Below are 16,150 nucleotides of genomic sequence, written 5' to 3' on the forward strand. Positions count from 1 at the left end.
TCGTGACTTTAGATACTTTAAGTAGCATGACAATAGTTAGGAACTCATCTTTAAGAGTGTTTCAAACCCTGCATTTTTTATTCTTGAAAAAGCTAAAAGCACTCCTAACTCTCACAGCAGCAGAAGAGCAGATCTAAACACAACATAACCTACATATTAGAATACTAGCACTAAACCAAATCATAATGTGACAACAAAACCCCCACGGAATAGGGGAATTCAATCAGTTATATTCTCAGTAGGGTTGTCTCCCTCTGATGCCTGACAGAGCTGCACACAGAAACACGCTTCCCTTCCACTCTCTGAAAACCCAAGAAACAAACAATACACACCGGCAGCTGGTAGAGAGGGATATCCACTTGCCCCAGAAAATCATCTCGAGTCTACAGAAAATAAAAGCAAAGAGAAAACCATCAAAATTAAACTGCAAAGTGTTTTTAGAAACATTGATCCAAACTCCTGATCGCATAGTAATGCTTTCTAAGAATTTGAAGAGACTCTTGAATCACAGGCAATTAAATTTATTCTGTATAAATGAGTCCTCCTTGATGCAACACCCAGTCTTGGGCAGTCTGGTTTCCCTCAAAATAAATGAAGCTCAAGGGAGATAACACAAGTCAAACAGGAGAGTGTTGTTCAGCATCAGGATGGAGCTTGTCAGCATCTCCAACACAAACATTCTCCTGAAGGCAAAGAAGAGTAAAGACACTTTCTCTTAGTTGTCTGTGTAAAATAATTGTCTTGATATATGTTTAAGCAATTAAACATTTACCACAGAACTAAAGTCCTTCCTCCTAGGAACACCTGACAATTTCTATAAGCCTAGGCAGCTGTCTAAGAGAGACATATATAAACATTTATTTTCTTTTCCAAATAATAGAGTTACTGTCCAAAATAAGACAAAGTAAAAATAAGTTTCATCTGTGGTAAGTGCTTTGGAAGTTCCAGCAATTCCAGCAGTCCCAGCCTGGCAGCAGGAGCTTCAAATTTGGCATCTCCTCTACTCTCTGCCCAACATTCCTGTTGACATCTGAAAATGTGCTAAAATTTGTTATTGCTATGAAAACTCGCATGCGCCGACACACACGCCAGTTCAGTTTTGACAACTAAAAATCTGAAAGATTCTGCCATGACTTGGATGTCTTCAACATCCAACTACAACCAGGCTATGAATGCAGCAACTCTGTAGCCAGATTCCCTCTTTGTCTGCCAAAGAAACTAAGATGTTAGTAGTTTACGTAGGCAATTTCCGCAACAGTCTTGACTTCTGTTGCTTTTCTTACTGGATTACTGGAGCATATGCTGAGCTGTTTCAAGCTCATTTGTGATTTGAAAGCCTTTGCAAACCTCCACAAAAGCAGGAAAATGTATTACATGGGTCATTTAACACAGAGACATATCACTGCCTGTGTGTTAAATGCAAGTGGGCATGAAATTATTAAGAGGTATGTATAAAGCTATGGCATTTTCCAGAAGTCTGTGCTGTGACAAGGCTGTGCTTCTTTGTGCAGACCCAGAAAGGAACTGGGAAAAAGTTTCAACAGTGTAGCCTCCAAATTTGTCTTCCTGATTTTTCCAGGTAACAAAAGGTCGGTGCCTACTCTTTCCTACATCTGTCTGCATACCACAAGCTTTTATCCAAACTCACTACTCAGGGATTTTGATGGCCTTCTTCCGTAAAACATTGCACTCTGAAGTGCTGCATCTTGCTGACTTCCACTCCCCTTACCTCATGAAATAGCAGCATGTCCCATCTCTCTTCTAGCACAGCTATATTTTTTATTTTCAGTGTCAGTGTTTTCCAGTATTAAAACAGTCCAATTTTACTCATTTTTTGGTCCCATTGACAGCATTCTCCATTCAAACACTTCTCATGTTAAAGGCTGTAAGTATTTCTTGAAGGAATTCTTCCCTAATTCTCGTACCTTTTTTCTTTACCTCTGTCACCATAAGTTTGTCCATTTCCTCTTCAAATAATATGGAGAACCAGTGCCTGACGTCTGTATAAGATATTATTTCTACACATCCAAAAAGCAGAACTAGACTGTAGAGCTCATCATGGATGATAACGTGCTAGAAATCTAGAGATACATGACTTTCAGTTGAAGTACTAGTGTGTAAGTCTTCCATTTGGGGGGGAGGGGGGGAGTAAGGAGTAGAAATAAAACGCCTCCCATTTAAGTTGACAAACTTGTTTGAGATAAAAAGCTACAACAGGTTTTCATACCTGAAGTGTGTGAAGCTTCCCTGATCTACTGAAGGAAAATTTTCTGTATTATTATACGCCACAAGCTTCTGGAAAAATATAGCTATCATTTTTGCCAACGAGGTTCTTTTTAAAATGGCACAGCACATACCTTAGACACGTTAAAAGGGTTAGTATTTGTAAAGTTCTTGGCAATCTTCAAGTGGAACATGCCTTTCAAATAAATTACTGGAATGTGGGACAAGAGTCTGCTGTATTTTAGAAAACCTCAGAACATTGTGTTTGTTACCAGCATTATTTTAGTACAGGCTCCTGTTATTCACTTTATTATTCTGCTGTCTCTCCTGCTATTTTTAGCAGAGCTACCCTTGATAACCAACCTTTAACAGTACTTTCTCCTCCAGCCAGAGAGTTAAATCCTCCAGTGGAGATTTTTGTTGACCTCCAAACAACTAATACACAGATCAGATAGCAGGAATGCTCTTTAGCAATGTGCCTCACTATGACAAGCTGACAAACTGCCTTCAAAGAAGTGCCAAAGAAGCTTTGAAACAGACATCGCACACATTAACAATTAAATGCCATTGGAGCTGAAACTGTTTGGATCTCTGTTTCATGAGAGCAGGCATCCCAGTTTTTTCAAGACAGACAAGTGGGTCAGTTGTTCTCCTCAACTTCTAATTTCTTAACAGCCAGAGAACTCAAACTTTCTGCTTGCCAAACCATAAGTGCATAAACCTCAATTAATGATACAGTACACTAACAAAGAGGCCTTTTATTTTACTGATTCATTGGTTTAGTCTATAGAAAGTTATTAAAAACATGTGAGGACAGACAGCTGCTGTATACAATACATTTAAAGAACTCTGGTGCAATGCCAAAGCAAGTGCTCAAAGAGGAAGAGCACTGAAAGAAAAGCAGTCCAAAACTCATTTTCATCTATTCTGCGAATATATACTTAATAAGCCCTAACAGTTAAGACTTTGGATTTTTTTTTCTGCAATCCCCATCAAAAACTGGATACAAGTGGATTATGAGCAGACACACTTCTCTGAGTCACGCACTTAAGAGCAGTACTGAGAACATAACCCACAATTTCTCAGGTTTGAAGACAGTTAACTGCATTTTATGTGTTTCTTAATTGCTAGATTCACCAGAGTGCCTTTTGAAACAGCTCTTGTATGAGGCCAGGGTGTTAAAGTTACAGGCATTTTCTCTACCAACTTCTGTGAGTAATTTTTGTCGGTGTTGGTGCATGAATTAGAACCTAAGTATATTCCCAGTCTCCTTCTGGCTGAACAGACGGGTAGTTGTGCAGGAGTTGGTCTTAGCACAGAAATCTACAGCTGTATGGCAGAATGAGAAAGCATACAGCTTTTATTGGAGGGAATATAAAGTATCAGTTCAAATTGAAAAAACAAACAGCGATCTGGACTATCACTGCTAAAGAAAACAAGAGCTCAATAGAACCCTTATAAAACCAACATTCTTCTTGCTTAAACACCCAAACATCAACATTAGTTACAAGCTTGATGAGAATGAAAAAACAAGCCTTTCCTGAGCTACACTAGAAACTTCAACTATTTTTCTTTTCATGCTGCAACAAGTAAATTATTTGGTTCTCTTAAACTCTAAACCAAGAAAAGTGAGTGCCTTTTTCTTCCATAAAATACTGCCAGCATATGCTATTCATCATGGGAAAAGAACAGCTTCAAAAAAGCAAAATTCAATTATCATGTTAGGATCTTAATGTCAGGGATTCTAAAAGTAATGTTTTCTCTATCTCACAAAGCAATAAATACTTTGTTGCATATAATTCATCAAGTCCCAGTATTCTGTATTTTTAAGGGGGAGAGGCAGACAGTGCAAAGATTATTTTTCTTTAAATGGACACATAGACATTTCTTTTTAGCTGGCATCTGTAATACTGAGATATGAGACCCTATGGGCTTTTCAAAATAAAGAAAATACATACTGTTAGATCAATGGTTATTATGCAACATATGCCTCTGCAGGACCTTCAGCCCCGCTGGCTGCTTCAACGGCAAGGTGTCAGCATAACATGCCTCAGCAGTTTTACCATCTGTTTAACAGACAGCATTTAGAAATGACACTGAAGTTATTTTCACTAATTCTCCCTTGCTTCCAAAGATATGTTCAGAGAACCGCTTCTCTAAAAAGACCAGAGCAAAAGGGTCATCTGAGTCTCCGTTTATAACTTACACTTCTCTCACAGAACCAGTATCTTATAGATAGCTTCCTGAAGAGTTCATATTCAGTCTTCAGTAATTTTGTAACAACATTCACATATTACTCCACTCAATGATTGCTACTTTGTGCTTAAGTCTCATGAACAAAGCAATTTAAGATAGCTTTTCTCCTTTGGCAAATGAGAATGCATTTTCACATAGGTCACAGGAAGACAAGCCATCTAATATAACTAAAGCATACTTAAGCACAACATCAACAGAGGACAAGTCAAAAGTTAGTAGTATGTATGTTTTATTCATCATGTATTTGAGTTCCTTTGGTTTTATAGACATATGTGCCAAATAAGCTACCACATAAAATGCAGGAATATTACATTTTATGAAAAGAGCCAGTCCAGATTTGGCCTCCTGTGTTAAACCAGCCAGCACACACACACAAAATAATTCAGAAAACAGTACCAAATATTTAATTAGGTACCATTTTGGAAAGCCAATCCTGATATCAAGTCAATTAAGTTCACAGTAGTATAAAAACCACAGAACTTTCCATCTTTCTGTGGAAGATTTGTGCTGAATCTAAAGACTACAAATAAAGTTCAAAAAACAAACTCTTGTTGTATTAGTTTCAGGTACACTTTTACTTTCTCCAATTAACTCTATAAAGATTAAAACATTGAAAAAAACATTAAAAATATCAAACATTTAACTGCACATGTAATTTGCTCCCTGCAATGAGCAACAGACAAACCAGGTATAACAGATGTTAACCACACTGGCTAATACACTGAGCTGAAGGACTCGATACACTGCCAACTTCATTACTCAGTGCAAGAGAGAATAAACAGAACTTCAAAAAAGACAGGATTTGCCTCCAAAAGGCAGATAGGCAATGGGGACATCTCTACATCATGATATCATTCCCAGGAAGTTCATTAGGTGCACTGCAGTGCCACACAGATGCACAAAGTCCGGTTGAGCCTGGAGGCTGCTTTTTCCAGCCCTAAACACAACCTGGAACAGTCAGCCCAAGTAACTGACCCCCTTTTCAGAAATTTCCGTGAACACAGACCTACAGCAGGGCTGGATACAGGCTGACTGGCCTCTGCCTACTCCAAAGCCAGCCCAGCAGTTTTCAAAAGCATTCTTACTTCTACTGTTCTCAGCTACTGTTGATCCAAATTGAACATGAACACTCTCCCAGCACTTCCCCGTGCCTGTGCCCCGGCGCACAGCTAGCGGCCGCTGCCAGCCACACCACAGCTCGCCAGGCTCGCCTGCACCCCGCCTTAGGCTTCAGCTGCCGCTCATCCCAACGGCAGCCCCAGCCCTACCCATTGACCTCTCCCAGCCCCGAGTCTAAACCTACTGCTGCCAGTCCTAAATATAGGCACAGATTAACCTGGCCACACTTAGAACTTAACTGCTTTGTCTTAAAACAGGCTATGCTCAAGTTATAAATCCTACCTGTCCAAAACCTGTCTGCTTGAACTGACTTTGGATGCCTCCTCAGCCTCTATGACCCGGGGCAACTAGACCACAAATAATCCACCTACAATGACTTTTACAACAAAAGCTGTCTTACCAGTTATTTCAAATAAGCTCAACAACATTTCTTACTAAAGTCACATCACACTCCCCACATTAGACATGGGTTTTGTTTGCCTATAATTTGCCAGATGTTAACCTCTTTGGATATATTCTTTATAAGTTAAATATTTGTCCCAAATCAAACTTACTAGAACTAATGTTTACTACGAGAATTGGCTACAGTACAAACTATTAGAAAATAAGTAACATTCATAAAGCTTTTCCTTTGAAAAGTCCTTGTGCTTTCACATTACTATTCAAGGCCTAGGAAAAATCACAGATTGCCAGAGAAATCATCTATGTGTAAAAGAATCCAGTTCTATGCTTCATTCCACATCCCTCTTACTGACTAGCCAGAGTGGTCCATTTCCATTTTAGCATGACCTAACTTCAATGGTTCCAATTCAAGTGTGTATGTAATTTCAACCAGGAACTTGCTGATGTCCTTAAATTCTGTTTGTTTGTGCTCCACTTGATAGAGCTGAAAGGAGCCCAAGGTCTCAATAACTGCATCTTTCCAGTTTACCATAAACTGCCATGATGGGAAGGATGAGGTCCTCTCTGGAAACAGAGATGATTATAGATCCATAAACTAACACTGAAATGAGCTACAAACACTTTGTTGGCTGCATTCCCAAATCAGCATGTTCTGTTCGTCACAGGGAGTGAGAAAGTTCACTTGAAACAGAGACACTTAACAGAAATGCAGGGCAGTCCCCTTCAGACAAGGGTAAAAGTCAGTCGTAAGCAAATGACTCTCTGGAAAAGGCCAGTCAGTTTTGCTTGCTTGCTCAATCTGTGAAATTCATCCACTTGTGGAAGATGAGAAAGCACGTGTTGGGAACGCAGAAAGAACAGTCAGCCCAGGCTGAGGGGAGAACTGGAAAGAGCATTTCTACCATTTGATCCTAGGTGCCTGCAAAGGCTGAGCAGGCACCAAAGAGCATAGTAGTCAGATTAATGCTCTGCATAGCATTGTATCCTTTCCCTAGCAATGGCCAAGAGCAAATGCTTAAGGAAATAATAAAAGCAACAGTTAAGAGTAGTATTTCCTCTGATATATCTCCCAGTTTCTAAAGAATAAGCGGTCATGGACTTTTTGATCCTGATGTTAAAATATATATTGAGAACGTAATACCCTTTGACAGGCCTTTCTTCAAACTTGCCTAACCTCTTCCTGAAATCCATTTCTAGTTTTGGTATGCACAGCATCTTGCAGTCATGAGCTCAGCAAGACAAGAGAATGTATTTGTGTATAAGAGTGGATTCTCTGTTTAAAGTCACCTCCCCTGAACCGTAGTTTCACCCACCTTCCTCCCCCCGCCGAGCTGAAAAGCTCTTGGTCTACTTAGTGTCTCCTCACATAAAACTTACCCACATCTCGTGACCCTTCCTGGGATTTCTCTAGTTTTTACACAGGCTTTCTGGAAAAGCATGACCAGAAATAAGCATGCCAAGCACATATGTGGATTTGTACAACTCCATAATGGCTGTTTGAATTTTGTTAAGTTTATTCCTTTCCTAATAAATCCTAACCTTCTATTTGCCTTTCAACTGTCAACAAGATTTGAGCTGACATTTTCACAGAGTCACTCACCATGACATAAACTATTTCCTGATCAGTATGGGAGAACATAACCCCACATGCACCATTAGCTGTTTTTCCTCTGTGCACAGTACTTGGCATTTATCAACACTGATTTTCAAGTTGTCCATTCTACAGTCCAGTCCCTCACTACCACAAGATTTTCTGCCACAACAGGGGTGACAATATAATCCTCACATTTGCTGCTTATTTTTTAATCAATTGCCATCAACGAGGAAGCTCTTTTCTGCACTCAGGTCTCTAGAGTATTTTTCAGAGCTTCTTAGGGTGCTTGTCAAATATCTTGACAAGCCCAGTGTCCTGCATTAACCGACTCACTCATTTTTGTATGCCAGTCCTTAGTCTGATTTGTAAGACAAAACTTCCTTTTCTGAAAGCAGTGCTCAGTCTCCCTCTGTGTAAACAGGAAATGTGTCATATACCTATTAATTCTGTTCCAGGTACTCTTTCTTCAAGAGCAGCCTGTGACAGTAGCCTATAGTTCCCTTTTTGGTCACTTAAAATCCCAGCATACTACTTACCATCTTCCTTCAGTAAGAGAATCTAACAGACATTCCTCCTTATAGTTAGTATTTTATAGCTGAGCTGCTGACAATTCTTTGAATAACATGTGCTACTAGTTATGGTAAGGGTTTCTGCCTTATGCTATAATGCTTACAAAGACCAGGATTTCTACATCACTATAACATTTTCCAAGAAATATTTTTGTTTAACCTGAAGTGTTGATCTGATTTCTCACAGGAAGCAAAAAGGATGCACCACTCAAGACATAGTTTAGCAGTGATCACTGTCTCATATCTGAAAGCCTGCAAGTTATTTGGCTAGCCAGGAATAAGAGGAAAAATCTCTCTACCTTGCCTTAGGAACTAGTTTTACTTCAATGCATTCTTCAACATATACTAAGCCTTAAAGACAAAATAACTGTAACTTGTGGCTATATTAAAGGAAGACACACCATCAGTGCCCATTCTCTCATTAAAAGAACATGAATCAACCTGAAGGCTGGGTAACTAAGTGTTTATACAAGCTGTTTCAGGAGCGCTGCTCTGCACAGTTTCACAGCTTTTGTTTTCCCTTTTGTTGGTGTGAGAAACCTACCCAAACTCAGTTCAGTTGCAGACTATCAACAGAACCAGGTTAATCCAAATTTGTGCAGAGCACAATCAAATAAAACTCTACTTTTTATGTTTGCTGGTGACTACAAAGTGCTAGAGCTTTGATACAAAGTATTCCAGTGTTCTGCTACAGCCTGGACACCTTCCTTAGGGAATTGTCATATTCTGAAAGTTACATGCAGTTCACTGCTGCCAAGTGCAACTGACTAAAATCAACAAAGAAAAAACTTTGGGATGGAGCTGACACCAAATAATAGTGATTGCTTCCTCTGATGATGCTTCAGCTGTAAGGTTTTATCAAATCCTTTGAGCATCATCTTTGTTTTTTCCCCCGAAGAAGGAAGATCGCTAATTAAAAGCTAAAGGCATGAAGAAAGGTGGTGAAGAAGCTGTAACAAAACTCAACATTTAAGCAAGGTGAAAAATAGAAGACATTGGTATAAATTAGCAAAGGTCGTTGTTACATAAAAAATGAAGAGATCATCTATACCTAATTATAAACTGTTAATTATCATGATTAACAGTTTGCACTGTCTTCTCTTTAATGCTTTGATGCATACTTCAATTTGCAAAATTCATCCAAGAGACCACACAAAACTATTATGTGAGTTAAGACCAACTTAGCTGTCACCCTGATCCCCTAAAAACACACCACTTCCCTTTCACCCACAATTCTCTTTGAACATGACACCGTGACACAATCCTTCAAGATAAGCAATACTGAACAACACCAACATTATTAGGTGATGAGGTTACTGTAGCACACAACCGACTGTAGAGAGGTGTCCGTTTCTGCTTTACCTCTATAGTCTTTTGCTCCACCTGACCCTTTTCCACTCCACTTCTTGCACAGCTTTGGGACACTTGGTGGCTGTGCAGCCTCTTTACTCAATGTGTAAAGATGAAGATGTCTGGAGGCAAGTCATTTGTCTTCGCCCTCTCCTGGCACTTCTACCTGGTTGGACCATGGTCTTCTGTGAAGTTTTGCTAAGACCCAAGCCCCCTCATATTATTGTTCATCTAAAACCTAAATTTAGTACTTAAAAATTCACATAGCATCTCCTTTTACAAATACAAAGGGAAGACTTCAGAACCTGGTGAAAAATCCTCAAGCATTCCAAATTGAAGGCCTTCTTGGCACAAACATGACAGTAGTTTTGGTTCTTTTATGCCACCTCTAATTTTTTTTTCCTTCAAAAGACATGTTTCATTCACTAGAGACCAGTAAAATTACTTATAAATGAAAGGGCAGTAACATAATGATTCCCTTAATTGCATAAGAAATTCTTTTCAAGGTATACAGTTGCTGAAACACATTTGCAGGTATATTTATGATATTCACGTTATCTAATCAGGAATGATACTGATGGGAAGGAATGGCTTATGTCAGCAGGGATGTTAGCATAATATACTCATAGAAGAGATTAACACCGGTTGGGTTTTGGGGTGGTTTTTTTAAGTTTACAGTCTACAAGTGTATCTGCTTCTGCCTTCCTCTGTACCTCTTCAAGTTTACACAAATAAGATGGCACGTAAACTGTTCCCTTACTCACTCCTACCCTTTCAAGACCTGTGATGTTGAAGTGCTTTAATTGCTGATTTATTTCTACCCTAAGCAAGGGATATACCTTGAAAAAAACCCACCATTAAAACCAGAAATACAAAGTCAAGGACAACCTTCAGTGCTGCAACCATGGGCTACCTCTTCCTCCTGCTTCACATACATGGAATTCCACTATCGACTGCAGAACCTATTCAATGTTTCCAGCACAGACCAGCAGTGGCATGTGGGCTGCGTTTTCCAACTGAATTAAAAATAATCCAAAGCCAGTTGACACAGAAATGGTGTTTTTCACTGTTTTGTTGGGGTTTTTTTATGGGGTTTTTTTTTTGGTTGTTGGGTTTTGTGTTGTGATTTTTTTTTTAAGTCAGCCTTTAACAAGCTGTTGATTATAGAAAGCAGGAAACCTGATAGGAGGTGGCGAAGAGCTAGTAGCTCGGCACGTAAGAGAAGAATGCATAGACCTTTTGCTGCTTCAGACTCTGGAGTCTCTGACCAAAGCACTGATTTGATTTCATGACTGCTCTGTACAGATAGCTGACATTACTAAATGCTACTCCAGTATCAACTTGTTAAATTTGAACCCAGACTCAGCATATCAATATACTAGGCCAGACTAACTGGAGTCAAGAGAAATATTTTGGGAGTTGTTTATTTTTAAATGAGTCACAATACACCACGATAATTAACTGGACTATATAATTAAATGATTGCCATAGAATCTATTATATTTGTCACAAAGACCGGAATAGCAATTACAAAAGTATTTTTCTACTTTATTCCTGTGAACTGCTACAAAGTCAACTATGTTTTTTGGTTGGTTTGGTGGGGGAAAGCTTTAAAATTATTTGATTACATATAGAATCTTCTGTAAAAACTGGTTAGACATAAAGACTGAAAGTGCCATTTCAGGACTGAAAGGCTCCTGTGCCTGTTGTTGCATAAAGGAACCTGAAACAAGTATACTGCTATAAAACCTTTAGTGCCCAGTTTTCTGATATCAGAGAGCTTTCTAATTTGTATGGCACAAATCTCAGTATTTTCAAATACATTAAAAGTACAAGATAACTACAATAGTTGGGATTTGGACTCTTTTTTCCTATTATTTTTCATTTTCAAATTTGTCTCTCCATCTTATGAGGAAACAAAATTCTAGGCATTCAGGAAGCTTCAAATATACTGTCACATTGACAGCAAAAATGCTCAACGACCACAGAAGCATGCTATCAAGTGCTTAGAAAAGTTAAATCTCCTGAGGTTTTATGTCAATTCACTTGAAACACTGCTCCCAGGAGCTGAAACTGTTGTCAGTGCGGTGTCCTACGAGATTTCCTGGAAGTGTTTGCTAGCTCTCTAATCCTCAATTTGGATTTCATCTAAACTGAGTTTATTAACATTTACTCAGATTTAAAGTATAGAGTATCTTACCTATCAACTGCTATTGAACACTGAGGCTAGCAGTGCAAGTTGAGGAGAAATGTCCTTGAAGTGCATGACTCAACACGTTCTCCTTTTTAAAAATAATAAGATCCAGACTACTTAAACCATGTCATATCTGTTTGTGCTTACTGTGGAACGTACCATCAAGCTTTATGGTTTGATTTTGGGATCAGGATCACCAAACCTGTGATCCACTGTGAGTGTTATAATGAAGCTTAAACATAGATCCCAGTTTTACAAGGAGGAAAGCACTTTTTTCTTCAAAACCTTTTTAACCAAAAAAGTGATACAAAACTCCAAAGTGGTCAAAAAGTGTAGAACCATCAGGCACTACTCTTAAGGGCAACAACAGACTGGAAATTACAGGTTAATACCTCCAAGGTAGTTATATCACTAGTTTAGAAGGGGCCTGTCAGAACTATAGGTGTTTGGCATAAAGCCTTTTGCTTTAACAAGTTAAATGGCAGTAGGGAATGTGATCTGAAAACAATTTTGGTAGAATTAATTGCTGCACTTTTACCAGCATTCACAATTTAAATTAATATACAATTTTCAGATGATTCAAAGTCTTCACAATCTTGTTTAAACAAGTCTTAAAAATCCACATTTCACTTGCCTCATGTCTTACTAACAACATATACTGCCTTAAGAGTTAATAAGAGCAAACATACTGCTGCACTTCAGTTGGATGTGTGTTTCATTACCAAAAAAAATAATATTTAATGTAAGTCTTCTAGCCCCAAGTACTATAATTTGAACAGCAATGTTGTTGGGAGAGGTATTAAGTTACAGTGCACTGCTCAGGCTGAAGCAGTGGTTAGAAGGAAAGAAAAAAAAAGAAGCAGAGGAGAGGAAACTCTGAAAATTCCTGTGGTTCAGGGTGTATACAGAAACAAATGGCATTTACAGTTTCTCTGCTCAAATATAACTTATCTTCATATACAGCAAACTGTTCTGTAAAACAAAGCCTATGTGAAATAAACCAGAAAGACTCAGTAATCCACTAGTTTTTGGACATTTTATATGCAACCTTAGTAATTACTATTTATTGAGAGGTTACGTATTTAAAACTACAAAACTTGAAATGAAGTTTAAGTAATTCCCATACCCAGACAAGAAAAAACAGGTTCATGCCATCAGGAAATTATTGTTTAGAATATATTAAATACAGGTACTTCACCATAAGACCTATTAACTTATGCTGCTCTATGGACAATATTCTAAAGAAACAAATCTAAACCCCAAAGAGTTACAGGTTATACAAAAAATAACTTCTTAATGGTCACAGTTTGACCATTACAAAATTCTGAAATTGTTGTGTTTAAGGCTTGATTGTAAGTGTTATTACTTTCCAGTTACATTTCAACTGGAAAATACCGACAAACTTTCCTATAAACCAGAACACTCACCTTATGGGGCCTCCACAAAGAAGTGCCAGACATTTCCCTTTTAGAGGTTCCATATCTTTTCTTAACACCAGTTGTTTTTCCTTCATTCCCAGGTTTGAACTGAATGTGCAACTGAGACGTCCTTGCACTATGACACTTGTATTTAAGGCTGGATAAACAGCAAGAAACTTTTTGATGTGATCCTTCCAACGAAAGGCTTCTCTGCAAAACATGGTGAGGTTTGCCCAGCTGTGCACTCGGTCTTTCTAGCTCGTTTATATTAATCTGATATTCTGAATCTACTTTTGAGGGTAAACAGGCAGATGTGCTACGTGTCAGTTTTAAGTGAGGGCATTTTGCACTGGAGTTCAGATTTAACTCTGGACTGCAACAACCATTAACCATTTCACTGCTTGATGTGAATGCTCTTCGAGTGAGTTGCACTGAAATACAGGAGAAGCCATCGGATACTTCTTCACATCTTGCTTGCTCAGAACTATTCAAAACTTGACTTTTGTCCTGTAATGATGTATTCAAGTAAAGTGGTCGAATGTCTCTGACTTCACCAGAAGAACAGACTGCTTTAGACAGTCTAAGTCCATTGACTGCTGTTGAAAGGAACCCCTTGGAAACGATCTGATCTTCTTTTTGCGCCAGCTCGCTAGGAGAAATTATGAGTTTATGGGATGTCTGATAGGCACCTCTATGTGGTAGTTGACCTGAGCTTACTGGAGAAGCTGGAGGAGTACTGGATGGACTCCTAGGGAAAATAACCAGCGATGAACAACGTCGCAGTGGAATTTTAGTTTTCTTCCCTACTGACAAAGCATCTTGGTCAAAAGTAGTATGACTTCTACAGAGAGCTTCCTGAGGTGAGTCGTTCCTGTAGGGATTATATTTGTTTGCAGTGCTTCTATATGAACAATCACCATGTACAACACTACTACAGAAAGTACCATCACCTGTAGAAAGAGTGCCACTGCCACTGTCACTGATGACACTGTTACTATATGAACCTCCATCACTTGTGGTACTTGCACATGATCCGTAGTCACTGCCAGCACTGCTGAACGATCCGCTGTCGCTGGCTGCGATACTGCTAAGGCTGCCATTGCACAGAGCTGTGCTGCTCAGAAGGCTATCATTAGATCGATGATCAGCCACAATTCTAGTGCCACAGTTCCCTTCATTACCAACGAACGAATTGTCTTCTCCAGTAGCTACAGCATCACCGGACCGCAAACATCCACTGTGCTTCCTGGACTGCAGAGAGATGTGTAGCGAGGTGCTCTTCTTTATTTGCGATGAAGAAATAGTTGCATTTTTCTCTTGATTAATTACTGGTTGCATTACAGGTGCATAAGCAACTTGTCTAGGAGTCAGTTTCATTTGCATAATATTAGGTGCTGAATTCTGGAGTTTCCTAAAGTATATACAGTTGTTGTTATCCAAAACATCTTCAGAGGTTTCTGACAACGGGTCTGTGTTGCTTCTTTGGGTAGCAAAATGCAATCTCAACCGTCGTGCCATTTGTTCTCATTTCCGTGCATGTTAGCAAATGGAAACCAAAAGATCCTTCAGCAGAAAGGCTACAGGCAGCAGCACAGAACCTAGAGCTAGTACATCACAACAGTAAAAGCCCACAGAAGTGGCAGTCTTTGTCCTAATTTCTACAAGATAGTAGTGTTAAAAAAAACCCAACTGTACCTCTTGAAATACGTCAGCCATTCGTTGAACTGCAGTTTCTGGACTGTCTTGGATTGCTTGCAGTCAAAAAGCATCCGTTTACAAAGCACTTAAATTCCAACCACCTCAGTTGCAACACACTGACAAACACTACTGACCTCGTTTCAATTGTACCTTCCGTAATTTGCATAAAATAATTCCATAATAAGCTTCCAGTACTTCCAAGTTTCAAACAGCAACTCCTGCTGCAGCTGCACTAGCTGAGTCAATGTGCCCGTACTTTCCTCAGCAGCGTATGACTACTAATATTTTTACCCATAGGTTTAGAATTACAGGAAGTTGGTAGGAATGAAGTCCCATATAATTGAGTATCAAGTCTAGGATTGAATTTCCAAATAGTAACCATGCTAGCAAACTGCTGAGGTCTGAATTATGCATAAACCAGTGAAATAAACCTCCTCCCCCCAAAAAAACCCAAACCAAAACAAAACTGTTTCTGCACTATTTAAATAAAACTTGAAAGAAACCTGGCATTATCTCACATTCTACATGCTGTTGAGCAACCACACTTTCTCAAAATCTGCACAGAGTAGCAACCTCTCCTGCCAAATAATTTATAATTTTCAGTAAGGTGCAGCTAAATTAGAACCACAACAAATTGTTCTGATTAATGATTTGGTGTTTATTTTCAGGCTACCACGTTAAGCTTTTATTTTCTATTTTAACCTTTCCAAATTACAGCTGTTAAAGGCAAAAAAAAGAAAAATCAAACCCAAACCATTCTTACAAACTGACCTACCTCATCTTGTCTGCTGGAAACCCACAATAAGCAGACATTCATTAGAGTTCAGTACGGCAGGCAAATACACGACCAGCTATGCAAGCTTCGAAACGCTGAGCTAAGAACACAGGGAGGCGGATACCAAGCACAGCCACAGAAGAACACTAATCTGTATAGTTACATACAGACAGACTCATACACTCAGAGCTAATTACTACTTTATATTTTTTAATAAAGTGATCAGCATGTGAAGTAGTTAACACACTGTCAACTCCAAGAGTAATGGCATCGAGAATTCCTACTAAATGTTTCACTGGCTCAGATCGACTAAAAAAAGGTCCTTTGCTGGCACCTAGTGGGGCTTTTGAAAAAAGATCATCTTAAATCTTGCTGCTAAATGGGTTTTTTTTGTTGTTGTTGTTGTTGTGGGTGTTTTAAAAAAAAAAACCACCAACAAAATAAACCGCTAACATTTGCCTATGAATGTACTTTTGAATACAGAAGCCATACATGATGTAATACTAAACACTACCACACCAACATGAAAATACTTAGTGCTGCTGAAAAACT

General features: G+C 38.8%; 1 protein-coding gene across 1 annotated transcript in view; it reads right to left on the reverse strand.

The window, feature by feature from the left end:
* NEDD4 (NEDD4 E3 ubiquitin protein ligase) overlaps nt 1-14,643 on the reverse strand; it is a gene marked incomplete at its 5' end in the record, with an annotated part of 33,572 nt that extends 18,929 nt beyond the window's left edge. The window contains 2 exons of the mRNA XM_084267854.1: nt 333-383; nt 13,135-14,643. Of these exons, the coding sequence (XP_084123980.1) occupies nt 333-383; nt 13,135-14,643 (1,560 nt within the window). The remainder of the gene's footprint in view (nt 1-332; nt 384-13,134) is intronic.
* Nucleotides 14,644-16,150: the final 1,507 nt, after the last annotated feature.

The sequence above is a fragment of the Gallinula chloropus genome, assembly GCF_964237585.1.
Source record: "Gallinula chloropus genome assembly, chromosome: 9".
Lineage (NCBI taxonomy): Eukaryota > Metazoa > Chordata > Aves > Gruiformes > Rallidae > Gallinula > Gallinula chloropus.